The sequence below is a fragment of the Tursiops truncatus genome, chromosome 10 (assembly GCF_011762595.2).
Source record: "Tursiops truncatus isolate mTurTru1 chromosome 10, mTurTru1.mat.Y, whole genome shotgun sequence".
In the NCBI taxonomy this organism is placed as follows: Eukaryota; Metazoa; Chordata; class Mammalia; order Artiodactyla; family Delphinidae; genus Tursiops; species Tursiops truncatus.
In genome coordinates this window covers 37,184,082-37,210,816 of record NC_047043.1, presented here as the reverse complement: position 1 = coordinate 37,210,816, position 26,735 = coordinate 37,184,082, and the positions used below count along the sequence as shown (strand labels likewise).

The window sequence follows — 26,735 nt, the reverse complement described above, 5'->3', positions numbered from 1 at the left end:
TAAGAGTTTGCATGCTAGAACACGTATGATCATCATCCCACATGCCACAGCTAAGACCCGGCACAGAGAAAATAAATAAATATTTTTAAAAATAATAATAAAGAAAGGTTTCAGCTCTAGATACATCTGAGAGATTCAGATTTTGGAGATGCATTAAATTAGAAATAAAATGGTAAAAATCAGCATACACCTCTGCTTTCTGTGACTCTACATTTTTCATACTCCATCTGCTTGATGTCTACCCAAAAAAAGTACCAGGACTAATATGCTATTCATTATATGAGATTAGCGACAAGAATAGAACCATTTAGTCTTAACGACTGATTAAAAGACACAGTAGTTAGCCTAATTCTCCAACGTTGGGGCCAGATTTTTATATATTACAAATCTGCAGAGAGAAACCCTTCCAGAAAGGAAGAATTTGTTTCAAGAACTGTCTTGCATGAACATCAGAAAAGTTTTTTCTTCCTTTTGAGTCAGAGGACGTAACGTTGTACTTTATAGAAATGGAAATAAAGGCATTAGTTTGAATAATTATATTACTTTGGTTGTAAAATTTGGATCCTATAACACATTCAAATTGGTTTATATTTAGTTTTACTATTGAACACTGTGACAGAGACGACGCTGTGTTCATCAAATCTTTTTTCTTGTTCATTTTCCCTCAGCACACAGGAAGTTATACCTCCTAGCCTTCTTAGAGTCAAGTCAGGTTTGGCCGGGTGACTAGTTCAGGCCAATGAAACATCAGCAGAAGTGAAAGGTCCACATCCGGAAGAGGCAAAGAAAAGCCCTTGCAGGATTCTCCAGTCTAGCTCTTCTGGCATCCCTGATGTGAAACCTCGTGTTGGGTTGGCAGAGCCAGAAATGGAAGCAGCTGGGAATGCTGTGTCACCACGTGAAGGTGAGCTGCCCTGTAGAGTCACCTGACCTATTAGTGACCTACAGGTGACTAGTGCAGCACCTAGCCCATCCTGATTCAAACACAGTACTGGATGTTTTAGTCATTGTAAGTGAAGTGAAAGAATAGAAATGGGGACTGACCCTCTACACCTCTAAGATAAAATTACAATGAACAAATTTATAGCTTCAGTTTTTTAAAGTTGTTGCCCTTAATAAGGCAATTTTACTATACAAGTATCTGGCAACCATTTGCAACCTACTGGAATGAGGTATTTTCTTATATTCCTTCCATTTCAAACCTAATCATAATCATTAGCCCCAAATTAGTTTTTAGACTCTTAAGTAATGAAAAAGAAGTTGACTCAAAATTTAAGAAATCGTGCTATTATTAACTTAATTGGTTTTCAACAATTTTAAAACAAAATAGTTTGCATAACCAGTATAGCTTTTTATTTAACTAGTATAACTTTTAAAAGTACAAAAACCAGTAGAAATCATGACAGAAAGGACTGATGCTATTTCTTTTACGCTTTATAGGTCATGGACTGTACATAGATACTTTTTTGAGTGTTGAAATATTTTACTAGTAACACAACCAATTTTCCAATAATTTGCTTTAGGTTGATTAAAAATGTGTAATTCAGCTTTATTTGCTATACTATGTAGTTTCCTTAAACTCAAGGTTTGAGAAAAACGTGGAGTTTTCCTCCCTCCTCTAGGTCAGAATGCATATCCGGGAGAGGGATTTCCAAGCAAAAGGTGTTTAAGGAAGTCCATTATTCTCACTACCTCCTCCCCCCAAACGTATGTAAAGATCTGGGCTCCACAATTTTCTAAAAGCATTGGCTGTCCCGGGGCTGCGCGAGCTTGTTTCACAATTCAGATAACTACTAACTTTTCCGTTTCAGACTTTTAATAATTGAAAGAGGGTATCCGCAGCTCAGAAATCGATCTACTGTGGCTGTGCAGCGGTGAGAGCGTCCTGCGTGGGCCGCGGGGGCGTGTCGGGAAGGAAAAGGGACACCCTGCGGCGCGCTGCCCAGGGGGTTGGCCGGAGCCCGGCCTTCCCGGCGTGCCCCGCGCGCCGAAGGGGGACTCTTAACGTGAAGCGCCGGGTGACTCAGCCGTGTGGCCGCGCGGGCCGGGGCGGGGGCTGGGGGGCGCGCGCCGCTGCGGCCCGGGCGGTCCGAGGGGCGGCTGCTTGCGGCGCCGTGTGCGCGCGCCTCCCAGGCGGATTCGGCCCCCGAGCGCGAGAGCGCGGCGGGGAGCTTCAGGTAAGTGGCGGCACGAGACCGTTCGCCTCGAAGACCCGGCGGGCCGAGTGCGGCAGCGGGCCTGGCCCCGGAAGGTGCCTTTGTGTCGTGGGTAGGGGGCCGACTCCTCAGGACGCCGCTCGGGCGGCAGCCCGCCGGGTCGGACCCCCAGTTTGAAAGCCCGCGGGGCTACAGTCATCTCGAGGCACAACGTTGGCAAATGGGTTCCAGGCGCCAGTTTCCGTGCTGAGGGTAAAGCTTGGTAATCCGGGGAAGAAGGGGGGTCGCCTTGTGTGGAAATCGTCAACACAGTCGTGGGGACAACTAAAGTATAACTTGACTTTCCTGCAGGCCTTTGGTGTTTTGAATCCCAACAGAAGAGGAATGATGAGAGCCCCGGAGTGTTTATTGATAAAACATTTGCAGACGTGTTTTTTCTGGCAGTTAATTGAATCATTAAAAATTAGGTAGTTGGTCGGACTTCTCGCTCTCTGCACCCCTGCTTCAGTCTTCCTTCTCTGCCACCCACAAATTACTAGCTTTCATCAGTGCCTCTGAGTGTAGAAGAGCTGGGGGAGCCTCAACTGGTAATTTTCTTTTAAATAAAACCTTACTTTTTATAGCGTTTAGTGTTTTCGGGTTTAAAAGCCTAGTTCTGCACTATCAAAAAAAATAACCTTCTATTTTGGAGTTTGTGATTCTTTCTGAAAATTCCTGGATTGATCCGATTTATTTTTAAAGGAGAAAGCAGTGAACAAACTAACAGGATAAACAGACTGAGGAACTGTTGAACCAGTTTATGAAAATGAATTTTCCAGGCCCTTTGATTGTGCCCCTGTTAGCTGTTAAACAACTAGCTGCAGCTGTTACCTGAGAAATTAAGGTTCTTTTTTTAATGGTCCTCCAAACAGTGTTGTAGTTATAGCAGTTGAATTTGAAGAATCCGGTGAAGAACTCCACCCTTAACTCCTCTTCCCCACCCCCCGACCCAAATTCTGGGACAGTAGTTCTCAAACATAAGTTTGCTCCTTAAAAGTACCAATACCCCTCCCAGAATTTTTTTGTATAATTTTTAAAATTGTTTATACAATTTTTAAAGGTTACTTTCCATTTACAGTTATTACCAAATATTGGCTCTGCTCCCCGTGTTGTACAGTACATCCTTGAGCCTTACACCCAATAGTTTGTACCTCCCACTCCCCCAGCCCTATATTATTCCACCCCCACCTGGTAACCACTTGTTTTTTCTCTGTATCTGTGAGTCTGCTTCTTTTTTGTTATATTCACTGGTGTGCTGTATTTTTTTTAGATTACACATGTAAGTGATATCATACAGTATTCGTCTTTCTCTGACTTTTCACTTAGCATAATGCCCTCCAGGTCCATCCATGTTGCTGCAAATGGCAAAATTTCATTCTTTTTTTATGATTGAGTAGTAGTCCATTGTGTGTGTGTGTGTGTGTGTGTGTGTGTGTGTGTGTGTGTATTCTACATCTTCTTTATCCATTCATCTATTGATGGACACTTAGGTTGCTTCCATATCTTGGTAATTGTAAATAATGCTGCTGTGAACATTAGGGTACATATATCTTTTCCAATTAGTGATTTTGTTTTTTTCAGATATATAGCCAGTAGTGGAATTGCTGGGTCATATGGTAGTTCTGTTTTAGTTTTTTGAGAAACCTCCATACTGTTTTCCACAGTGGCTGCACCAATTTACATTCGCACCAACAGTGTACAAGGGTTCCTTTTTCTCCACATCCTTGCCAACATGTTTTATTTGTGTTCTTTTTGATGATAGTTGTTCTGACAGGTGTGAGGTGATATCTCATGTGGTTTTGATTTGTACCTCTCCCAGAAATTTGATTCTGGAGATCAGTGATGGGTTTCCGAGTCTGCATTTTAAGCAAGCACCCCCTCCCTTGGTCTGTTATTGGTGATCCAGGGACCACACTTTGAGAAACACCAAAATAGGGTTGCTCTGAGAATTTTTAGAACTGCCCAACTTCCTTATCCCTTTATTGATTTACTCTCCCCTGCCCCCTAACCAATCATAAGCCAAGAAGATCTGACTCTTTGGAAGGAAACTTTAGAAAAGATAGTGCTTTCTTGGACTCTGACACCAGGGTAGGAAATACTTTCATACATATTATAATATTGCCTTAGAGATAGTCTGTGCCTGGTAATCTGTCCTTTTACCTTCTGGGAGCTGCTTCCAGTAGCATCAGCTCATAAGTTATGCCATTAGGCTAAATCTTCCCCCCTCCCAACTAATTTAGTCTCCTTCCCCTTAGAACCAGGACAGCCAGTGCCTCGTATTTCCCATTGCCTTGAGCTCTCAGATTTCCTGGTATGTAGCAGTACCAGTAGCATTTATGAGGGCTTTCAGGTCATCTGAACATTAATTCAGTCATCAGATACCCCAGTAACGCCTGTTTTGTGCAAAGCACTGTAGTAGGCCATTTTAGCAACAACATTGCAAAGATGTCATAGAGTTGCCTTGCGCCCTTGAGGTAGATACGAGGGCTGGATAACCTCTGCTCCCAAAGCTTTTTGTTTCTTAGTTCTTCTTCAAATAGATGTGTAGGGATGAGATTAGAGTTAGACTGTGTGTTTCTGACTTTTTTTCTGTCTTTGGTTTCTTCTTGGCATCTCATTTTTCTTACTAATCTTTTTCTGTTGATTCACAAAATACCATGTCTTTCCTTCTATAGCCCTGGGCTTTCCGATTATTGTGTCTTACTCTGCCCCTGAATCTGAACATGCCTACTCCTCCTTGGCTAACTGGAGTAAAGTTTAGGGAAATTGTTGGCATACTGAATGATTTCTAGTTGGAAGACCCAGAGTCATGGAAACATGAGGCTTAGAGCTATAAGGGAACCTATTACAAATTTATCTATTGCAATCCTCTTGCCTTTTAAGATGAGGAATCTGAGAGATGAGACGGCAGAGTGAGGACTCCTGGCTCCTAGCCCAGTGTTCTTTCCACTAAATCATCTCAAGAAAAATGCTTCAAAAATGGAAAAGGCGGGCTTCCCTGGTGGCACAGTGGTTGAGAGTCCGCCTGCCAATGCAGGGGACATGGGTTCGTGGCCCGGTCTGGGAAGATCCCACATGCCGCGGAGCGGCTGGGCCCGTGAGCCATAGCCGCTGAGCCTGCGCGTCTGGAGCCTGTGCTCCGCAACGGGAGAGGCCATAACAGTGAGAGGGCTGCGTACCGCAAAAAAAAAAAAAAAGGAAAAGGCTTAGAGAAGTTCAGTTATAAGTAGATAAAGAAAACTGAGAGACTTTCACATGAGTACAGAAGCAGTATTTGGAAAAATGGAGATTGAAGGAGAGTATTTTCTAACCACATAAATCAGGAAGATTGGGAACACTAAAATAAGGAACTCTGAAGCTTGGAATAAGTAGTACTAGAACAAATAAGAGCAATTAGTTACCTTGTAATCCCAAGAAATGTTATGAACTCGGTATTTTTTTAAAAATTTGGTAAAGGTTAAAGTAAGTACATTGGTGAATTTTTATTAAATGTTAGATGTTTGAGCAATGTCCAGAATCTTTTGAAGTTGTCGCATAACTGTACTGTTGTCCTTACCCAAGTTATTAGGTATCTCTGTGTGAGACAGAATATAAGACTGATCTAACTGCTAATCTGATTCAATATACTTCTTATGAGAAATGAGATTATTGGAATAATATATGCATTTCTGGAATCATAGGAAGGAAAGAAATATGGATGAAAGAAGAGAACCCTTTGCTATTTTTGCTTAGAGTCCCCAAAGTAGACATTGTTTTTTGTTTTTTGAAATACATTTATTTATTTATTTATTTTTGGTGGCATTTGGGTCTTTGTTGTTGCGCCCGGGCGTTCTCTAGTTGCGGCGAGCAGGGGCTACTCTTCGTTGCTGTGCGTGGGCTTCTCTTTGTTGCGGAGCACAGGCTCTAGGCGTGTGGGCTTCAGTAGTTGTGACACGCAGCTCTAGACCGCAGGCTCAGTAGTTGTGGCTCATGGGCTTAGTTGCTCCGCAGCATGTGGGATCTTCCCAGACCAGGGCTCGAACCCGTGTCACCTGCATTGGCAGGTGGATTCTTTTTTTTTTTTTTAATTTAAAATTTTTATTTTATTTATGTTTCTGGCTGTGTTGGGTCTTTGTTGCTATGCGCGGGCTTTCTCTAGTTGCGGTGAGTGGGGACTATTCTTTGTTGAGGGGTGCAGGCTTCTCATTGTGGTGGCTTCTCTTGTTGTGGAGCACAGGCTCTAGGTGCGCGGGCTCAGTAGGTATGGCTAGGGGGCTCAGTAGTTGTGGCTCATGGGCTGTAGAGCGCAGGCTCAGTAGTTGTGGCGCACGGGCTTAATTGCTCCATGGCATTGGGATCTTCCCTGGCCAGGGTTCGAACCTGTGTCCCCTGCATTGGCAGGCAGATTCTTAACCACTGCGCCACCAGGGAAGTCCATCCCAAAGTAGACATTGTTGGATTGTTCTTGTATATTCATGAAAGTAGAATTAGAAATAGTAAGGACTTAGTAATTAGTAGACATTGTTATGTTCCAGACACTGCGCTAAATGTTTTTACATCTATTGCCTCATTTAATTATCTCCATTTTATAGCCAAGGAATCTAAGACACAAAGAGCTTAAGTTTGCCCAAAGTCATACACCGTGTAAGTGGCAGAGCCAGCATTCAAATTTAAACTAACTCCAAAGCCATTACAATTTATGCTCAATAGTGCCCTCATTATACTTCATTGGGCAGTGGTTAAGAATGTGGGCTTTGGAGCCAATTTTAACTGGGTTTAAGTCTTAGTACCTTCATTTACTAGCTTGGATATTCATCAGTTTCTATGTCTCCGAAAAAGAGGTTGTAATAGTACCTACCTCAGAGGGTTATTAGGATTGGGTTAATTCATGTAAAATGCTTTGATTTGCACCTGACTATTGTGAGTTCCCAGGAGATGCTGGCTGTTAACTGTTTTTTTTTAAAATATTTTAATTTAAGAAGATATTTTCTTTAGATTCAGATTGTCCTTTCCAGCATTGAAATATTAAGGCTTTTATGATAAGTATAGATATAAATTAAACTATCTCTGTTCTTACTATAACATGGAGGCGGGGCTTACTAACATTTTGGAAAGCACTGGGGTGTAGTAGAAAGATCTGTGACATGATTTGGTTAAGAAGATTATTAAAGAAAGTTCACCTTCCTTAGAATAAAAGAGCTAATGATCTACACTTCTATATGAAGATCACAGTCCATACCTTAAAACCATGTAAGATGCCTTCAGTGTGTTTGCCCTAAATCTCTTTTTTTGTGGGAGAGGATAAAATTTAATTTCTGCAGTTGTATCTGTGTATTAGTTTGCTAGGACTGCCCTAACGAAGTACCACAAACTGTGTGACTTAAACAACAGAAATTTATTTTCCCACAATCCTGGAGGCTGGAAGCCCAAGTTCAAGATGTTGGCGGGGTTGGTTTCTTCTGAGGCCTCTCTCCTTGGCTTGGAGGTGGCTGCCTTCTCCTCCCTGTGTCTTCACATGGTCAGTCTTCCCTCTGTGCCTGTATGTGTCCTCATCTCCTCTACTTAAAAGGACACCATTTGTATTGGATTAGGGCCCACCCTAATGACTTCATTTAATCTTAATCACCTCTTTAAGGCCCTATTTCCAGTCACATTCTGAGGATTTAGGGTAATGGACTTCAACATATGAATTTTGAGGGAAACACAATTTAATTTAGCTCATAACAATCTGTTTAGGGAATTAAATGTCAGGTAATCTGAATGTTCCATTGCCCTAATTGTTGAGCACCCTCTGACTTGGGATTCCAGCATCATCCTTTATCCTGTGCCTACCCACCTGTCCTACCTTCTGCCTGTTCCTTAGAACCATGCTTGCTGTTGAGTACCCTAAGAAGCACACCATGCCTCCACATTAAGCCCTTGTGTTGGATTAAGCTACCAAGATTATTCTGTCATCCTATTGAATAATCTGCTTGAGAAACTATTTCATGTTTTTAACCTGAATTCCTAATTTGTCTTATATTCCTAATATTTCTTCTTTAATCTAGATGGAAAAATGTCCAAATCTCTTTAGTAATATATCATTTTCTTCTGAAACTTTAAAAAATTTCTTTTAAACTGTTCTAAGCTTTAAAAATACTCCAAAAAAAAAATACTCCAACATTTTCTTGAAGAGTTCCCTGTTTTTATAGATACATTTTCCTTTCTCATTTTAAAAGTAATAACACATTCATTTTAGAGACTTTGGCATACTCAATAAAACAATTTTTAAAAATCACATATGATAAGCCTACAATTAAGGGAGAATAGTTGTTTATATTTTTAATCTTTTTTTCTGTGACTATACTTATTGTTTCAACCTGCCCTTTTTAAGTCTAGTTTATCAGTACTGTTTCATGCTGTTTTAGTTATTATTCTAAAACTTTTTTAGCCTTTCAGCATATGAATTATATTGATTTTAGAATGTTAAGTCAACCTTTGCCATATGTATTATCCTTTTTGATGTATCTGGGTTTGATTTTTTAATAATTTGTATAGGATTTTGTGCTTATGAGAAAAAGTCATCTGTAATGCTTTTTGGTAATGTTCTTGTCAGGTTTGGGGTCAGTATTATGCTGGCCTCAGAAAATGAATTGGGATATAGGTTCTCTTTTTCTGTTCTCTGGAAGCGTTTGTATAAGATTGATGTAATTTCTTCCTTAAAGGCGTGGAAGAATTTGCTAGTCAGGCCACTTGGTCCTGAAGTTTTCTTTGAAGGACAGTTTTAATTATGGAATATGGTTCTGTGTAGTATTTATATATCATCAAAATAATCTATGTCATCTATCTATTTGTATATAAATATACACACATGTATATTAAGCTGCTTATTGAAGGGAGTTGATGTATACATTGTGGAGACTGGACTAGGCCATCAGGAACGCAGGCTGGGACTCTAGGGCAGGAGTTGAAGCTGCATTCCAGTCAGATTTCTTCTTCCTCAGAGAAACCTCAGTTCTGCCCTTAAAGCCTTTCAGTTGTTGGATCAGGCCCACCCACATTATCTAGGATAATCTTCTTTACTTAAACTAAAATAATTAAAGACTTTAATCACATCTACCAAATACCTTCACAGTAACATGTAGATTAGTGTTTGATTGAATAACTAGGACTGTAGCCTCAAGGGTTGCCGTATAAAACTGACCATCACAGCTTCTCTGCAGTCTTGGCTATCTTACTAGTTGTCTAATGCCTTCAAACAAATGGGGTTTATTTTGGTTTTTGTTTTCTGTTTTACCCATCCCATTCTGATAATTGCATTATTCCAGGGCATAGGACTTGCCAATGCGTGGAAGTCACGGTGGGTGTGGGGAGGAAGGCAGACTTCAACTTGGCACAAGGAAAAAAAAAATTTTTTTCCCTTGAGGATTGCTGGGCACCAATAGGGTGAGCTAAGCAAGAGATTCCTTATTTTGGGATTTTTTAGGTAGGATGGACTGAACTAATAGAAGTGTTTTTGTAGTCCTAGATGGAAGGTGATTTGGGACCCAGATTTTTTTTGAGATTTATGATTGGTAAAATTGTGGGGGGAAGTTGGGAGCCCATCATCAGGTTGCCAGCCTTTTAGGACATTAAAAAAAAAATCTGACTATCATTTTCTGTCACCATTATGTTGTAAAAGAAAAGACATTTAATATCAGAAAAGAAGTAAAGATTTAATTTAGGTACCAAGAAAGCATTACACTAATATATACCATAATTTTCAATTCACATTTTAATATTTTTGAAATCAGGCTGTATCTTAAAATCATGTATATATTTAATATAATAGTGCTTTCCTGAAACGCTGTTATTATATTGATGTCTTAGGCAATGTCACGTGTCTTAGAACTGGGATAATAATTGTGTGTGTGTGTGCCCGCCCCCATGTGTTACATCATCTCCACTGTCCTCATTTTTGCTAAGAGTCGGTGAAAACTTTTGATGCTAATTGATACTGGTCCTTGAACCATCTTCTGACACAGTGATTTTGGATTGTCTCCAGAATTTTCAATGTTTGTTCTATTGCTACAGTACCGATCCATGGATCTGTCCCCTAAGACCTTCCGATCTTTTCTTACTGTACAAAAACTTAGCTCTTTCTTATAAAATGGCCTACTGTATTGAGTAATACATTTAAAAAAATTTAATTGCACTCCCTTGTACTGTTTAAAGACATTATTGCTAATAGTATATCTCTTGGATATTTCCTGGAAGTTTGCCATTAAGTAATCTTTAACAGCTTGTGTATCTCTTCCTATAGAGAGTTTTAGATAATAGCAAGCAGAAGAGCGCCCTGGACATTAGGGACCTCATATGTTGACTGGCTTTTTCTTAGGAGTCATGAGCTTTGCCTGGTCTGTTATGTACCTTGGATTGTTCCTAGCTTAAAGGTGTCATTAGAATGACCATAACTAGTTGAATCCATCAAAAGATAGAAGCACCTGTGTAGAAATTTACAGAATTTGATCTACCCTGTTTTTAGGTAATAAAGTTGAAAGTTACAGCAGAATTAGGTAAGGTCTTAATTTGAACTTGGGGAACTCAGATTGTAAAATCAACCCCTATCTGGAGTTAATTGATTTAGAGGTCATCTCAAAGCAACTATTTAAACAGAAAAGGTGCTAGGTGTGCCTGTTACTGGCACAGAAAGGTCATATGTCCTGGCTCCAGACCTTGGGCTTGAAATCATATCTCCAAACCTGTGAAACTTACGTAGAATTCATGAAGTAAATCAGACCTATAAGGAGAGGTAACACAGCTTGAGGGTAACATGCATTTGACTCGAGCCAGAAGCCTGGATTTTGAAGCCTGGCTCTACTATTTATTAGCTATGTGACTGTGGGAACTTAACCTCTTTCTTCCTCAGTTTCCTCATCTGTAAATAGGGGTAACAATAGTACCTACTTCATAAAAGTTTTTTTTTTTAGTATTAAGTTAAATTATATAAAGTACTTAGAATAATATGTAGCACATGATATATGTTAAATCAGTGAAGTTTAAGTCCATCTGGACTTAAGATGGAATGTTTGTGGTGATTCGGCATATTGAAGAATCTCAACTGATTGATTTGGTTCCAGTGTAAAATGTGTTCTTGAGTAACTGGGTTTAGATTTGATTATTAGTTTAAGGATATAAGAAAACTTTGCATTTTGAAAGAGTGTTGCAATATTTAAGAACTTCTTGAGATATACTAGATTCAAAAGTTTACTTTTTTAGGATTTACTAAAGGTTTTTTGAGTACTTAAAGATTTGCTTGGGAGGCAATTAAAGTGCTAAAACAAGAAAAGAACATATTAAGATGATAAGTATAGTTTAAAATGTTTGGCAATATCAAACTTAGGATCGTGGTTTTAGGGGATTAAACTATATTTGTCTTATTTTATCTTTTAAACTGAGTAGTGAGTAAAAATATTATTGTTATTTAAGTCTTTTTTTAATAGGTAATTTGATAAAGTTGTAAAGGAAACTGTTTAAAGGCCTTTAGGCAGTTATAAATTGAATGTAAGGTCTTAAGTCTTAATTTAAATCCAAGTGACTGTAATATAGTCTCTTCTGGCACAAAAGCTGTTCTTGGGCATAAGTTATATTGACAAAAAGGTACTAAGGGCGGTAAGTTAGGGATGTCAAGTAGAGAAGAGGAAAATATATCCAAGCGGTTATAATCTTGTCACTGCTGTCCTTCTGCCTTTTTTTTTTTTTTTTTTTTTTTTTTGCCGTACGCGGGCCTCTCACTGATGTGGCCTCTCCCGTTGCGGAGCACAGGCTCAGTGGCCATGGCTCACGGGCCTAGCCGCTCTGCATCATGCGGGATCCTCCCGGACTGGGGCACGAACCCGTGTCCCCCGCATCGGCAGGTGGACTCTCAACCACTGCACCACCAGGGAAGCCCTGTCCTTGTGCTTTTATCTGCCAGCTTGCTAGCCTGGCCTCAGCAATTCATAGAGGAAAATGAAGGAGAAGGGATGTGGAATCAGAGGCGTTCCTGCCTTTCTGTGGAATTGGAATGCCCTCTTCTCTCCTTTATCTCTTCTCTTGTTACGGCTTTCTTCCAAGGTAGAAATGAGGAAGAGAAATGGTTCTGGCAACAGATATCTTCAAATGTTATGCCTTGCCCAACTTGTATAGTTTTTTTGCCTTAAATTCTATTTCCTAGCCTATTAATGTAGTTTCACCAAGTTCTTGGGTATTTCCCTTTTCTCCCCATCCTTTGTGCATTTTTCTGTTGGGTTAGTTTCATGCATTTTCATAAGCCCTTGAATATTGTGATAATAACTCTTTGTAAAAGTCTGTTGCAAATACAGTTTTTCAAGTATTTTTTTTCCTTTATAGGATTCCTTGCCATATAAAAGTTTAAAAAAAATTTTGTAGTTAGATTTGTCTTTCTCTTCTTTTTTAGCTTTTGGGTTTTTTGGTCTTGATTAAAAAGGCCTCCCTACTCTAAGTTTGTAATCTCCTAGAATATTCTTTAAAAAGAATATTGTTGTGGTTCAGTCTCTCATTCATGAGATGAAAGGGTATACCAGATGAGTTGTTCCCAAACATAGCTAGTCCACAGGATCAGCTGAGGAGTTTGTTAAAAATTCACATTCTTGGGACTTCCCCGGCAGTCCAGTGGTTAAGACTCCGCGCTTCCACTGCAGGGGCATGGGTTCGATCCCTGGTCAGGAAACTAAGATCCCACATGAAAAAAAAAAATTCACATTCTCAGATCCACCCTAGACCTACTAAATCAGAATCTCTGGGGAACAGGGCCAAAGAATGTTTTTAACAAGTTCTGCTAGGTGATTCTGATTATCAGCTAGACTTGAGAACCACTGGACAAAATAATCACTAAGGTCTCTTCTGATCCTGAAATATCACTTTTCTGTATTTTGTAACTCTTGTGTTTCACATTCTCAACAACTAGGATTGTAAGCTCTTTGAAAGTAGGCAGGACTGTGTCTTAGGTACTACCCTTCTTGCTGTCAACCCACAGAGATCCTTTCATGCCTAGACAATTCCAATACCCTCTTACTCTTCTAGTCCATCTGTGGTTGTATTTATCTTAAAGCAACATGTTGAACATGACACTTCTCTGTGTAAAAACTTTGGCTACAAGACAAAGTCCTAACTCTATTTTACTTTATAACTCAAGGCCTCCGTAAGCTAGCTCCAGCTTGGTTTTCAACCTTATCTTCTAGGGCTGTTGTATACAGCCATCTAAGTCGTGCGTTGTACAGCTCCTTAAATGATGGTGTGCATGGGGTTCCCTGAAGTCGTATGGTATGGTGATTCTGATTTCTCCCACCCTTCACTCTAACCTGGTTGCTCTCCCCACAGCCTGCACTCCTTCATATAGTATAAAGCCTGTTCACACTTAACTCTCCTGCTTATTATACACCATTCACCCTGTCTAAAATGCTCTTTCCTTTTTTCTCTATCAAAGTTCTACCTATTAACATCTAAGAGTGGAGTATTAAACAGCCATTAAAAAGAATGAGGAAGACTTCTAATCACTCCTATGGAGTGAATTTGAGATACATTGTTAAGTACAAATAGCAAAGTACAGAACTGGATACGGTATTCCATCTTTTGTATAAGAAAAAGAATTAAGAATTTATATGTATATACACACATTATGCTTATTTCTATAAATAGAAACATGAAAGATAAACAAATTAATAAAACTAGTTATCTGTAGGGAATAGATAGGAAAATATTGGAGGGAAAGGGGAAGGGAGAGACACTTCTCTGAGCATTCCTTTTTTGTAACACTTTAACTTTTGAAGAATGTAAATGTTTTACATATTCAAAAATTAAATTTAAAAATAATGAAAAATAAGCTATAATTGAGTGTTTAAAAATGAACCTAAATTACAGGACATACAGAGAAAAAATAAAAATTAAATAACTTGACGTAGCACACTGACTACATCCCTAGTGGGGTATACTTTAAGGACAAAAAGAATTGACCCCCAAAAGACTTAAACTCAGTAGGTTTATTGTTAGTAATATTAATGTTATAATTTAAAAACTAGTTTATGAACCAAGATTTTCATTGTGAGAGAAAAGATATAGTACTAATATAAAGTAAGTAAAAAAACCATAATGTTGAATTTGAGTTGAAAATATCAATATAAACTCTTTTTTTTTCTTTTTTTTAATCCCCAACTTTGCTTCTAGACCATTTCAGGAGACAATGACATCTCAATAGCTATGAAGACACCTAGTGCTCAGATCCTGATTTATAAATGCTTTTGTCCACTAAAAGGAACAAAGGCTCCAGGGAGGAATAGCTGACTCTAGGTCTCGGTCAGAGATGGTAAAAGGTGAGCTTAGACAAATCTTGTACAAAATAAAGTAGAATAGAATAAAATAAAATAAAATTCCTCTCATGCAAATAAAAAATAAAGCTGCTATGAACTTTCATTAAAAAAAGAAAAATCTTGTACAGGAAGTAGCCTTATCAGCCAGTAGAATTGGGGTTAAATGACACAGATGAAGGCTTGAAGGGAACCATATTAGCCATAACTGGGACTATTTATTTTATTTGGTTGTGCTGGGTCTATTTGGTTGTGGCAGGCGGGCTCCTTAGTTGTGGCATGTGGGCTCCTTAATTTTGGCTCGCAGGCTCCTTAGTTGTGTCATGTGAGTTAGTTGCGGCATGCATGTGGGATCTAGTTCTCTGACCAGGGATCGAACCCAGGCCCCCTGCATTGGGAGCAAAGAGTCTTAACCACTGTGCCACCAGGGAAGTCCCACCTGGGACAATTTGAACCAAAAATTGGACAATTTGAAAACATATGATGGTAATGGATTGTTATAATACATTAGATTAAAACAGATCTTTGAGTTCATAATAATACTTAAAAGGAAGATAAAGGGAGAGTGAAGAAATAGTTCTACTTAACAGAAGAATGCTAGACAATAAATGTAGGAGGAATGATAAAATTAGAAAGTCATCATTTTGTAGTCCCAAATGTAATAATTGATTCAGGCAAGAATCATCAATAGATGCTAAAACCACTGGGTGAAAAGTTATTGGGAGATAGGGTATTAGATCTCTCTTTACAATGGATAGACCTATAGTCACCACTTTAACCACATGATCAAACTTATCCCCTGTAGTGGGATAGCCTGGCATTATGTGCCTCTGATGTGATGGCATTTGGAAGACTCACCTGTCACCTATACATGTACATATTCTTGTTTAAGAAAATTAAATTTGTATCTGATCACGTGGAAACAATCAGATGGATGTTAGAACTGACCTAGACTTTAAATTTTTAAAAAAATTTATTTTTATTTTATTTTTTTATTGAAGTATAGTCTATTTACAATATTGTGTTAGTTTCAGGTGTACAGCAAAGTGATTCAATTATGTTTTTTCAGATTATTTTCCATTACAGTTATTATAAGATACTGAATATAGTTCTGTGTTATATAGTGAATCCTTGTTGCTTATCTGTTTTATGTATAGTAGTTTGTATCTGTTAATCCCATACTCCTAATTTATCCTCCCCCCCTTTCCCCTTTGATAGCCTTAAGTTTGTTTTCCATGTCTGTGAGTCTGTCTCTGTTTTGTATATAGGTTCATTTGTATTATTTTTCAAATTCCACATATAAGTGGTATTATAATATTTGTCTTTGGCTTACTTAGTATGATACTCTCTAGGTCTAACCATGTTGCTGCAAATGGCAATATTTCATTCTTTTTTATGGCTGAATAATATTCCATTGTGTGTGTGTAGATATCTACCAGTCATCTGTTGATGGGCCCTTGGGTAGTTTCCATGTCTTGGGTATTGTAAATAGTGCTGCTGTAAACATTTGGGTGCATGTATCTTTTTGAATTAGAGTTTTTGTCTTTTCTGAATATATGCCCAGGAGTGGATCATATGGTAGCTCTATTTTTAGCGTGGAACCTCCATACTGCTTTCCATAGTAGCTGCACTAATTTACATTCCTACCAACAGTGTAGGAGGGTTCCCTTTTCGGACCTAGGCTTTTTTAAAAAGTCAATTTCATGTAAAACAAAACAATCCCCCCCAAATTGCGGGTGGTGGTGGTGGTATAGAATATGCAAGATTAAAAAACTCAGAAAAACCAAATGTAAGGAATGAGCCTTGATTGAATTATGGATCCAAAAAAAAAGGTTCTGAAAGAAAATATGAGGCCAGTTGTGTAAATTTGATTATGGGTTATATATTAGTATTATGGAATTGTTCATTTTCTTAGATGTGAAAACAGTACTGTTGTGTTTTTTAAGAGAATGTTCTCAGAATATGCTTGCTAAAGTAACTGGGTGAAGTGTTGTGATGTCTGTAACTTTAAAGTGATTCAGAAAAATGTGTGTGGTGGGAGAGCACAGGCTCACACACAAATGAGGCAGATAATCATTGGTAAATCTGGCGGATATATAAGATTTTACTGATTGTAATGATTTTTTCCATTTTCCTGTAGATTTGAAAAGTTTCAAAATAAAAAGTTGAGGAGAAAATCTTATCTTTACTTCAGAGCCCAGCTCAGATTTTGTCTCATATGAAGACTTCCTTTTCCCAACCATACAATCTAGAGGTGATTTTCTCTAACTTTTATGTTTATCTTAAAACCTGAATGCCACATGAGAGCTACCTGAGAAGTTGACTTTTTTAAAAATTATAAATTCCCAGACCCCACTGTAAAGACAGGCCCGAGAATCTGGAACCACTGGTTTGAATCACTTACTCTGTATTTATTACATAAATTTGCTTATCTTTTTCATATATCCCCACCTAACCAGTCGGAGCTTAGGGCTAACCCTTGAAAATGTTGCTCATTGTGTCCCGCAGTGCTGGCACAAAGTGCCATGTGCCTTCCACACAGTAGGTGTTTGGAAAATATATGCTGACTGTATATGTTGACTGTTGATAATCTGAAGAGACTACCAGAAACTTCTCTATAATTTTGAGAGATTTTAAAAAAAGAAACCTAGCTGATAAAAGTGCTTTTAGTCAGTACAAAAGGTCCATTAGAAAACTGTACAGTTTTTAGTTCTAAAACTACAGGTTTGGTTTACAGAAATAACATGTTTGTTATCAGCAAATGTTTGGAATTAAGACTTAACAGTGGTGGGCTTCCCTGGTGGCGCAGTGGTTGAGAGTCCGCCTGCCGATGCAGGGGACACGGGTTCGTGCCCCGGTCTGGGAAGATCCCACATACCGCGGAGCAGCTGGGCCCGTGAGCCATGGCCAGTGAGGCTGCGTGTCCGGAGCCTGTGCTCCACAACGGGAGAGCCCACAACAGTGAGGGGCCCACGTACTGCAAAAAAAAAAAAAAAAAAAAAGAGAGCTGTCTGTCAGTCCTCTAGTTAGGAGAGAGTTCTAAATCATGCATATTCCTGTCTTCCAGGATTTCTCCCTGATCAAGCAGACAGTTCAGGATACAGAGTCCAAGGATGAATGTTCACCGTGGCACTGAGAGCGACAGGTTACTGTGGCAGGAGGCCAGCTGCCTGATGGATGAAGCCTCAGCTGCAGCCCAAGAAAGAGAAGCAAATAGCCCGGCTTCTTCTGGTCTTCAAAATCTTACTTATCCTCTAGGTCCCAGGAATGATGGTACAATGATTAGATCTTGACTTAATGTGGAGGGCTTTCTGACACCTCAGCACCTATTCTGCCCAGAAGGCATAAATGTTCTTAATAAATAAAATATCCAGTTAATTAGCTTCGCTTATATACCACAGTTATATAAATCTATCACAAAAAACCTCCACTTATTTAATCAGTTTAGTACATCTAACTTGGTAATGGTATAAGAAAAATAGTCTCAGGCTTGGAGTCAGAAGACAGATTCACATTCTAGCTCTGCTGCTTATCAGCTGTAACCATGGATGAGATCCTTAATCTTTCTGAGCCCTGCTTTCTTAATCTAGAAAACAAGGTTGTTAATAATTCTTCTTACCTCACAAGGCTAGAAGACTGTTGAGTTAATGGATGTGAAGGCTCTTGGTAAATTGTCAGGTTCTTTTTAACTTTTATGGAAAACAATAGCAACAATAATAATAGCAATTACCATTTATTGAGCACTCACTGTGCTAGAAACTTTACTGTTTTTAGATCAAGGGAGGCAAACTGTGGTCAAATCTGAACCACTGCCTGTTTTTGTAAATAAAATTTTGAAACACAGCCATCATGCCCATTTGTTTACATACTGTCTATATGGCTGCTTTCCTTCTATAGTGGCAGAGACTGTGACCCACAAAGCTCAAAATATTTACTTTTTAGCCCTTCACAGAAAGTTTGCTGATCCCTGCTTAGATTAATCCTCCTGTTACAGATGAGGAAACTGAAGCTTCAAAAGCTTAGGCATAACTTGCTCAGGTTCACACTGCCGGGAGGTAGGGGACTGGGTGGGGTTTAAACCTGTCTTTCTGGCCACCGTTTGCTGTTATTTTATATATATCAACGGACAAAAAAGCAGTGTGACTGCCACCCTAGAGTGCCCCATTACGGAGAATTTATGCAATGAGTCTCTTTTCCTACTCACCCATTTAAGCAGGGTGGAATCTGAGGCATCCTTCAGGAATCAACCCAATTTAAGTGCGTCATAGCTGGGGGAAAATCAAGTGCTCTAAAGAGCTGAATAAGTTAGGTGCCTACTTTCATTTTTAAGAATAGCACTTCGAGTGTTGAAAGCCTGTCTTGGTGATTAAAGCGTTTCTTGCTACAAGCTTGCCTATGGATTGTGTGGAAACTTAGCTCTTTGTAAGTTGAAAATTTATCAGAAGCTCTAGGATATGATCCCTAAACAGGATTTTGGTCTAGATTTTGGTTTCCTTTTCTCTAGAAGCAAATGGGGAAAAAATTGAGTGTACTCTAGCTAACAATGAATTATTGTATACAAACTTAAAATACATGAAGGGCGGGAGTGAGACATTAAGTTGTATCTATAACATTTTATTTCTTTCCAATGTAGGAAAATGTTAGCTAGCCAAATCTAGGTGATGTATACATATTGTATTAACTCTGCTTTGGTATATTTGAAATTTTTCATTAAATAAAAAAAAACATTTTAATATTTCAGGAGAACTCCCTATTTAAAAGAATCTTCTAAAAAAAAAAGTACAGCTATATAATAAAAGCAGCAAACATCAACTAAAAAAAAAGAATCTTCTGGTAATCCTTTTGAAAATACTTTCCCCTGATTCTCTTCTATATACATCCAGATTTCATATATTTAGTTTTGAGCCTGTTTACATGATGTGGTATTAATACATTTTTAAGTGCTCTCACATACTTTATTTCAGTTGATAGTCAAACCAATCCTGTGAGGTAGGTGGAGTGAACATTATTTTCATTTTACAGATGATTAATCAGGTTTAGAAAAATCAAATAAATTACTTAAAGAAAATGGCTCTTTGGTGATACTAGGACAAAAACTCAGGTTCCATGAATGAATTCTAATCCAAGACCATCTGCACTGGAACTTTTCTGTTGAGAGCAAGACCTGCCTGTTCAAAAAACGGTGTTGGTAATGTTAGGATTCTCCTATGTGTAGTGAAAATGCATTTTTCAGTGAATTTCTAGGAAAAGTGACAATTAGAGACTATCACTATCCTTTCTGGAAAATAACATTTAGAAACGTTTTTTAAGAATGTGGAAAACAAATAGTTTTGGCTAACAGAGTTATCAAGTTCCTTAAATAAAACACAGGAAATATGAGTGTTATAAATGAGATAGAAGTGAAAGCGGAAATAAAAAAGCGATGCCTCTGTGAAACAAGACTAGGGAAGGTTAAGCAGTATGGCAGAGGATTGCTTGTTTTCCACAGAAATGCTTCTCTAGTGTTTAATTATTTTTAACCATGTGTGTAGTTTACTTTAAAATTGTTTAATCGTTCTATTTTAAAGTGTAGGCATTACTGCCTTGATTCTCTCCTCCCCAGCGTGCGCGCGCGCGCACACACACACACACACACACACACACAGAAGAAAAAGTTCAGGGGGATCCAGTATGAGTCTCTAGTTTGTGTTTTTTCTTTACGTGTTTTAGGCAAGAGTTTTTGCGTAAGGATACTTAAAGTTTGGGTTTTTTTGTTTGTGTAATGGTTTTTGTTCTTGTTTTCTTTAAAGAGGACAAGGTTTATTTTTCCCCAGGGCTTTTTGCTGTCAAGTTATTTTGGTTTGTTTGTATGATCTTTTAGACCTTCCACTTGACTCTGCCTCTCAGCCAGCAAATCTTCAGTTCCCTCACATGATGCCACTTCCTGAAGACATCAAAGGCTCTTGCTTCCAAAGTGGGAATAAACGGAACCATGAACCCTTCATCGCTCCAGAACGATTTGGAAACAGCACTGTGGGCTTTGGCAGTAACGTTCATTCTCAGGCACCAGAGAAAGTGACACTTCTCGTAGATGGCACACGTTTTGTTGTCAATCCACAAATTTTCACTGCTCATCCGGATACCATGTTGGGAAGGTAATTGATAATAATTTCCTTCCACATTCACTCTGTCCTCTGTGAATAGAAATACTTGCTATTTGCCTTGCATTAGATTTGAGCATAAAAACATTTCATTGCTTATTTTTCTACCTTCATACTTTTGCGAGACAGAGGACATAAAAACCTTATATGTGTTGGTGATTTTGGGGGGTGGGTACTTTCATTTACAAAGCCAGTATAGTGAAATAAGCCCCCCTACAAAAGGGAGTGCAAAAGGTCCAAATGGTGTCAATTTCTAATGCCTCCACTACTATTCAAGTTTTCTGAAACTGGATCCTTGTATCTGGCTGTTTTGTTTGATGATTGCTCTCTTTATTCTTCGTGTTCCTTCCTCTGTGTTGCTTCATTCAGACTATAGTCTTACCCTCCCCTCACCATCTCCTGCCTCCAGCTTTTTAGGGTTAGAGTTTAGGAATGGAAGGAGTCTACTGACGAGGAGCGCTGTCCAGGAAGTACTTTTAGAGCCTGGGCTGGGAGTTAGGAGATCTCTTTCTGGCCAACTGTAGACCTTAACATGAAGAGCAGATTGGGGTAAGAGTAAAATCATTTGAGTGTATACACACACAAACATTTGGCTTTTGAGGATTTCATCTAGTACTTGAAAGTGGATCTAACCTCACTCTGACTTTGAACTAATTTGAACTGAATTAGAAATCAGAATGGACCACACTAACTTGCTGAATTTTAGGCTAAGTGGACTCTAGCTGTTCAAATATGTGTGTACTTAAACATATACATACAAATTCATGATGAACCATTTTTAACCAGAGCCAAATGTATATATTTCTTAAACATCTGAATTAAGATAGAACATTAAAACATTTTCTAAATTGGCCCTATATCAGACTTGACTTCATGTCCTCAGTCTTGGTATCGCCACCATTTCCCCCCAGGCCCTTCCAGAAAGGCATTCCTCAGGGTAGGCTGTCTGTCTGAAGTAGGTTGCCTCCAAAAGTAGCGCTCAAGAAAAGAAAAGCAAGCATTTTCTGGGTAATAGACCCCTTTATCTACATGGTTCATCAGCTGAGTCAGCCGAGGTCATGAATTCTGAGTTTCTTAGGTTTGTTCTGTCCTGTGGCTACGTAGAGTATTCATAAGCCTAGCCAGTGAGCTTACAGATGTGGGCCACTGGTCACAAGGGGGACAAACTAAGAAGCTGAGAGTGGATTAATGCAGATCCATGCCACTACTGGATGAATGGCTCTAAGGGGGGATTATATTTATGGCATGTTCACTATTTTGATTCATAGCTGTCTCAGCTACACTTCAACCGGAACATTCCAGAAAAATGTCAGCATCCTTTGAAGACTACTTTTATCTAAATGGATTTCTTATGTATGGTGTAGTGATTTGGAAAGCATGTGAGTCTTTTTCAGACCTTGGAAAACAGCCAGTTCAGGGTGGAGGATAACAGTTTCGAACAGTTGGACAGCAGGGCTTCCTAACAGGTTAAGGAAGGAAAAGGCAGTGAGTCCCCAGTGGGCCAGCTGAAGATACCAGCACCTGCCTGTCCTGGCTTCTCCTTCCACAGCTCCTACACAGATGTGCAGCAGGAGTAGTAGAAGTCATGGGGCCAGTTTTACTGGAGGGGATCTGAGAGAGAGAGGAAGGATGGGAAAAGATGAATATAAAAGCAAGACTTCCTCCCTGTGCCCTCATGAGCTCTGAATTCATGCCCAGAGCAGGCCTGCCTCTCTGAAATATGTCAAATTGCTGATGATCCTAATACCTACCCTCCTTTTCTACTTGACCTGAAATTCCCGTCATTAGTTACTCCTTGGATTGAAGAACGGCATTTTCCCCAGAGTTACGCCATTAAAATCTACCAGGAAAGGGAAAGCAGTAACATCTGCACCTACTAATACAGATTCATCTATCAGATTAGATATTGAAAAGCAAAACTCAGAAATATCAAGGATGGTGTGCTGGATAGGTACATGCTGATGGGTGAGAAGGAGGAGACTCTGTCTTCCTGAGCTGCCGGTGCGTGGGCAGGTTCCTGGGCGCTGCGGAGGGCGTGAGAGGCGACTGTCACACCCTCCAGACACTTTCCAAGGGCCACCTCTGCAGGTGCTGTTCTACTTTCTTTGCTGTCGCAGAAGCTCGCTACGGTGGACTGTGAGGGCTTGCTGCTTTGTTCCTCTTGCACTCAAACACTGAAAGCAATTGCTGCCCTCTTTTCCTATCTGAAGGGAGTTTCCTAAGACTTGAGTGTGTCGTATAGGGGTTGAGTCCTAGTGCTGTGTTTTTAACTTACACTGAAAGAGTGGAACGGAGTCTTCCAGAATGAGGTGAAGAAGGGAGAAGTCTCATCTGTGAAGAATCCTGCTGCAGCGGGTAACATTGTTGCCCGGGTATTTTTCAGGATGTTTGGACCAGGAAGAGAGTACAACTTCACACGGCCCAATGAGAAGGGCGAGTATGAGATTGCCGAAGGAATCAGTGCAACTGTATTTCGAACGGTGCTGGTGTGTAGTGGCCTTGTTACATCATCTTCCCTGGGGGCGTGCATGGTCAGAAGCCTTGAGAGTTCCATCAGACTGTGTTCTGACTTTAGGGTTTCTCATTTCTAGTTATTGCCTTTCCCACTTTATTTTCTGTTTCTATAATTCTTAAGTCCTTGCTTGTGTGAGCTCAGTCAGGTATCAAGTTGTGATTAAACATGTCAAGATGGCCAGGAGCCACTTTCCTATCTAATGAATCACCAACTTGGTGATAGTTCTAGTAACCCATCACTTTAATAGAACCAGGAATGAGTAGGGGGTTGAAGAGGGAATTTTTCATGTTGTTCTTTGCCTACATTTCTTCTTCCTAATTTATTTATAGGATTATTACAAAACTGGTATCATCAATTGTCCTGATGGCATCTCTATCCCAGACCTTAGAGATACGTGCGATTATCTCTGCATTAACTTTGACTTCAACACTATCCGATGTCAAGATCTGAGTAAGTGCAGGAGAAGCTGCCAGCTGCGTTTGAGCAGCTGAACTTTGAGTGTGCTTGGAATTGACATTTTTTATTACTAAACAGAAAGCGTTTCAAGTGTGGGTTGAAAATCATCTGTAGAGGCAGAGACGTGGTACTAACCATTCCCTGTCTTGTTTCAAAGCTCTGTGAGAAGTGGAGTAAACAAGAGAACATGTAGTGGGTTCTAAGTCTAGCTTGACCCCGTGAGTCACCAAGCTAATTGCTTCCCCTCTTGGGACCTTGGTGTCCCAACTCTTTAACAAATAAGGATACTGATCCTCAGATATGAGGGAAGGTTCACTAATAAAGTCACACAACATAAATCGGCTGGGTTCTTCTTACAGTTTATCATTATTATTAACTTAGTGTTTAAGTGCTTTATATATGTAAACTTGCATAAGTTTCACAATTGACCCGTGAAAGATAGGTGATAATCTCACTTACCAAATGAGAAGATGGAGAAATTAGCTTGTTCAAAGCTCTAAACATTAAAGCTGGGATTAGAACTGATTGTCTGAATATAAACTCCATGCACTTGTCATTACCTAGGCTTCCTGAAATGATTTTAAAATTCTTTGAAGTTCATGGTACATTTCCCTGCATATTCCATGAAGTTCTCTAGATGTGTGGTGTCTCTACTGAGTCTAGTACACACTTAGAGCAAGTCCCTTGGTGTCGCCAAACTTGGTATCATTCCTCTTCTGTGGTACTCCACATCTTCTGAAGATGCTCTGCGGTCCAGAGCATCTTCAGAAGAGGTACTATAAAGAGTCATCCCCAAATGATGGTTGTCTCTTGTAGAATTAATGTTTATGTTCTGACATTGCATGTCAAGAAAACCACAGTTGATCAGAATGCTCAGGGTTTATTAAACAGGAGGAGATTGGTAGAATGTGAAAAGTATCTAACGTAATAGCCTTGGTGTAGGAGACATACCCTGCCTTTAAATGGGCCACTTCTCTGGACCTTATCAATGATAACAGCTGTTACCTCATAGTCTTTTCACTCCAGTAATTACCTGCATTTGAGCAGAGAGGATGTTCACTTGCCTTTTGTCTCCCAGGTGCTTTACTGCATGAACTGTCTAACGACGGCGCTCACAAGCAGTTTGATCACTACCTCGAAGAGCTGATCCTGCCCATCATGGTGGGCTGTGCCAAGAAAGGGGAGCGAGAATGCCACATCGTCGTGCTGACGGACGAGGATTCTGTGGACTGGGACGAAGACCACCCCCCACCCATGGGGGAGGAGTATTCCCAAAGTAGGAGCCCCTTGCATGATGTACCTGTTTCCAGCAAGAAATGTGCTGCCCAGAGTGGCAGCTAAATCCTAGAACCAGTGTGACTGTCGCTGTTGAGCTGGTGATGAGCACACTCACCTGGATGAGGGTCTTTCCTGCTGGGGAGCACAGGGAACATCGTTATACTTCCCATGCCTACCGCTGGTGTCTGGTACTGTGTCAGTACTGCGGCAGCACATTAAGTGGTGGTGTCATTCTTCTCTCCATTTGTTTCACTTTAAATCCTTTTGAATTGGTAGTAATTCAAAATTCAGAAAATACAAAAGGAAAAGTCTTATTCCCACCCCGCCTCATCTACCCAGTTTTCCTCCTCAGTTTCTTTTATATTCTTTCAGATTTATTCAGTGCACATACATAAGCAATTGCATGTTCTTTTCCTAAATGATACCATATTGTAGAGACTGTTCTATATCATGTCTTACATTAAAAGCTTCCACAATCTTTTTTATGGCTGAATAGTATTCCATTGCATGATTGTGCTATAATTGATTTAACCAGCCCTTTTGATGACCATTTAAGCTCTAAATTATAAATAATGCTGCAGTGAATATCTTTTTAAACAAAGTCTTTCACACATGTGTATCTCTACAGAATAATATTCCTAGAAATGAAATTTCTGTATCAAAAGCTTTGTGCTTTTATGATTTTGATAAAATTTGCCAAATTCTCTTTCATAAAGGTTGAGCCAGTTTATACTCACAAGACAATATATGATGGGTTTGTTTCCCATATGCTCACCAAGACAGAGTTTCACTGAACTTTTATCCTTGCCACTCTGATACGTGAAAAACAGCATCTCACTTGAGTTTTAATTTGCATTTCTCACTTCATGAATGAGATTGAACATCTTTTTAAGAGTCATTTTCATTTCCTTTTCTGTTAACTGTAATCATGCCTTTTGCCCCTTACAAAATTGGATTGTTAGTCTTTTCCTTAATGATTTGTAAAATCTATTTGTGACCACTGTCTTTATAGACAAGGAAATTAGCCCTTTGTAATATGAGTTGCAAATATTTTTCCCAGTTGGTTGTCTTCTTAGTTTTGTTTGGTGTTTTTGGATAAGCAGAGATTTTTTTTTATGTAATCAAGTGTATCAGTTTTTCTTTTATGACTTCTAGGTTTTATGTCATATCCAGAAAGGTCTTTCCTACCCTGAGACTATAAAAATTTCTTGTATGGTTTCTTTCTTAAGGTTGATTTATTATTTAACATTTAATCTGTGATCCATATGGATTTTTTGGCATCAGGGCTCAGGTCATTAGTCTGAATATGTTAGCTCATCTCCTTCCTCTTACAGAGATGTTCACTCCGTGACTAACCCCAGATTTTTTTTCCCCCCAGTTCTTTATAGCTCTAAGCTCTATAGATTTTTCAAATATATTGAGAATCGGGATGTCGCTAAAACAGTGTTAAAGGAACGGGGCCTGAAAAACATTCGCATTGGAATTGAAGGTAAGAACATCCCAATCAATATTCAGCTTGCATGGCTCATGGAGTAGGTTGGATCTGTGGCCACAGCTTTTGTCCTTAAAACCTGGCTTCCAAGGGCCTAGAGAATAGACACACATGGAAACTACATTCCTACCCAAGTTTGAAGATTCCTATTTTTGTTTTAGTTTGCCCTTACATTTCCTTGTCATTTTATTTCCAGTTGAAAATGCTTTAAAGCAGCTGTAGGAATAAGTTCCAGTTTACTGCCTCAGGATAAAGAGCAGTGAGGACTAGGCACTGGGCGGGTAAATGTAGCAGAGCTCGTGGGCTCACCAAGTGGGAGGGCCAGCCGTTTAGCCAACAATCTTGATGAGGATCTTT

General features: G+C 39.3%; 1 protein-coding gene across 8 annotated transcripts in view; it reads left to right on the top strand.

Annotated features, from left to right (window-relative positions):
• The first annotated feature begins 2,022 nt into the window (after positions 1–2,022).
• The window catches only part of KCTD20 (potassium channel tetramerization domain containing 20), a 29,261-nt gene continuing 4,548 nt past the window's right edge, over positions 2,023–26,735 (top strand). The window contains exons 1-9 of one of the 8 annotated variants that reach the window (XM_019949747.3): positions 2,037–2,177; positions 2,508–2,743; positions 16,638–16,751; positions 17,565–17,770; positions 20,358–20,631; positions 23,021–23,123; positions 23,482–23,602; positions 24,687–24,884; positions 26,265–26,375. In XM_019949747.3, coding sequence (XP_019805306.1) covers positions 17,611–17,770; positions 20,358–20,631; positions 23,021–23,123; positions 23,482–23,602; positions 24,687–24,884; positions 26,265–26,375 — 967 coding nt within the window. In that variant the 5' untranslated portion in view covers positions 2,037–2,177; positions 2,508–2,743; positions 16,638–16,751; positions 17,565–17,610. Of the gene's footprint in view, positions 2,178–2,216; positions 2,409–2,507; positions 2,744–14,357; positions 14,504–16,637; positions 16,752–17,564; positions 17,771–19,238; positions 19,331–20,357; positions 20,632–23,020; positions 23,124–23,481; positions 23,603–24,686; positions 24,885–26,264; positions 26,376–26,735 lie in introns of those variants that run through there. The other 7 variants (XM_019949750.3, XM_019949745.3, XM_019949752.3 and 4 more) reach the window with 7 other exon arrangements.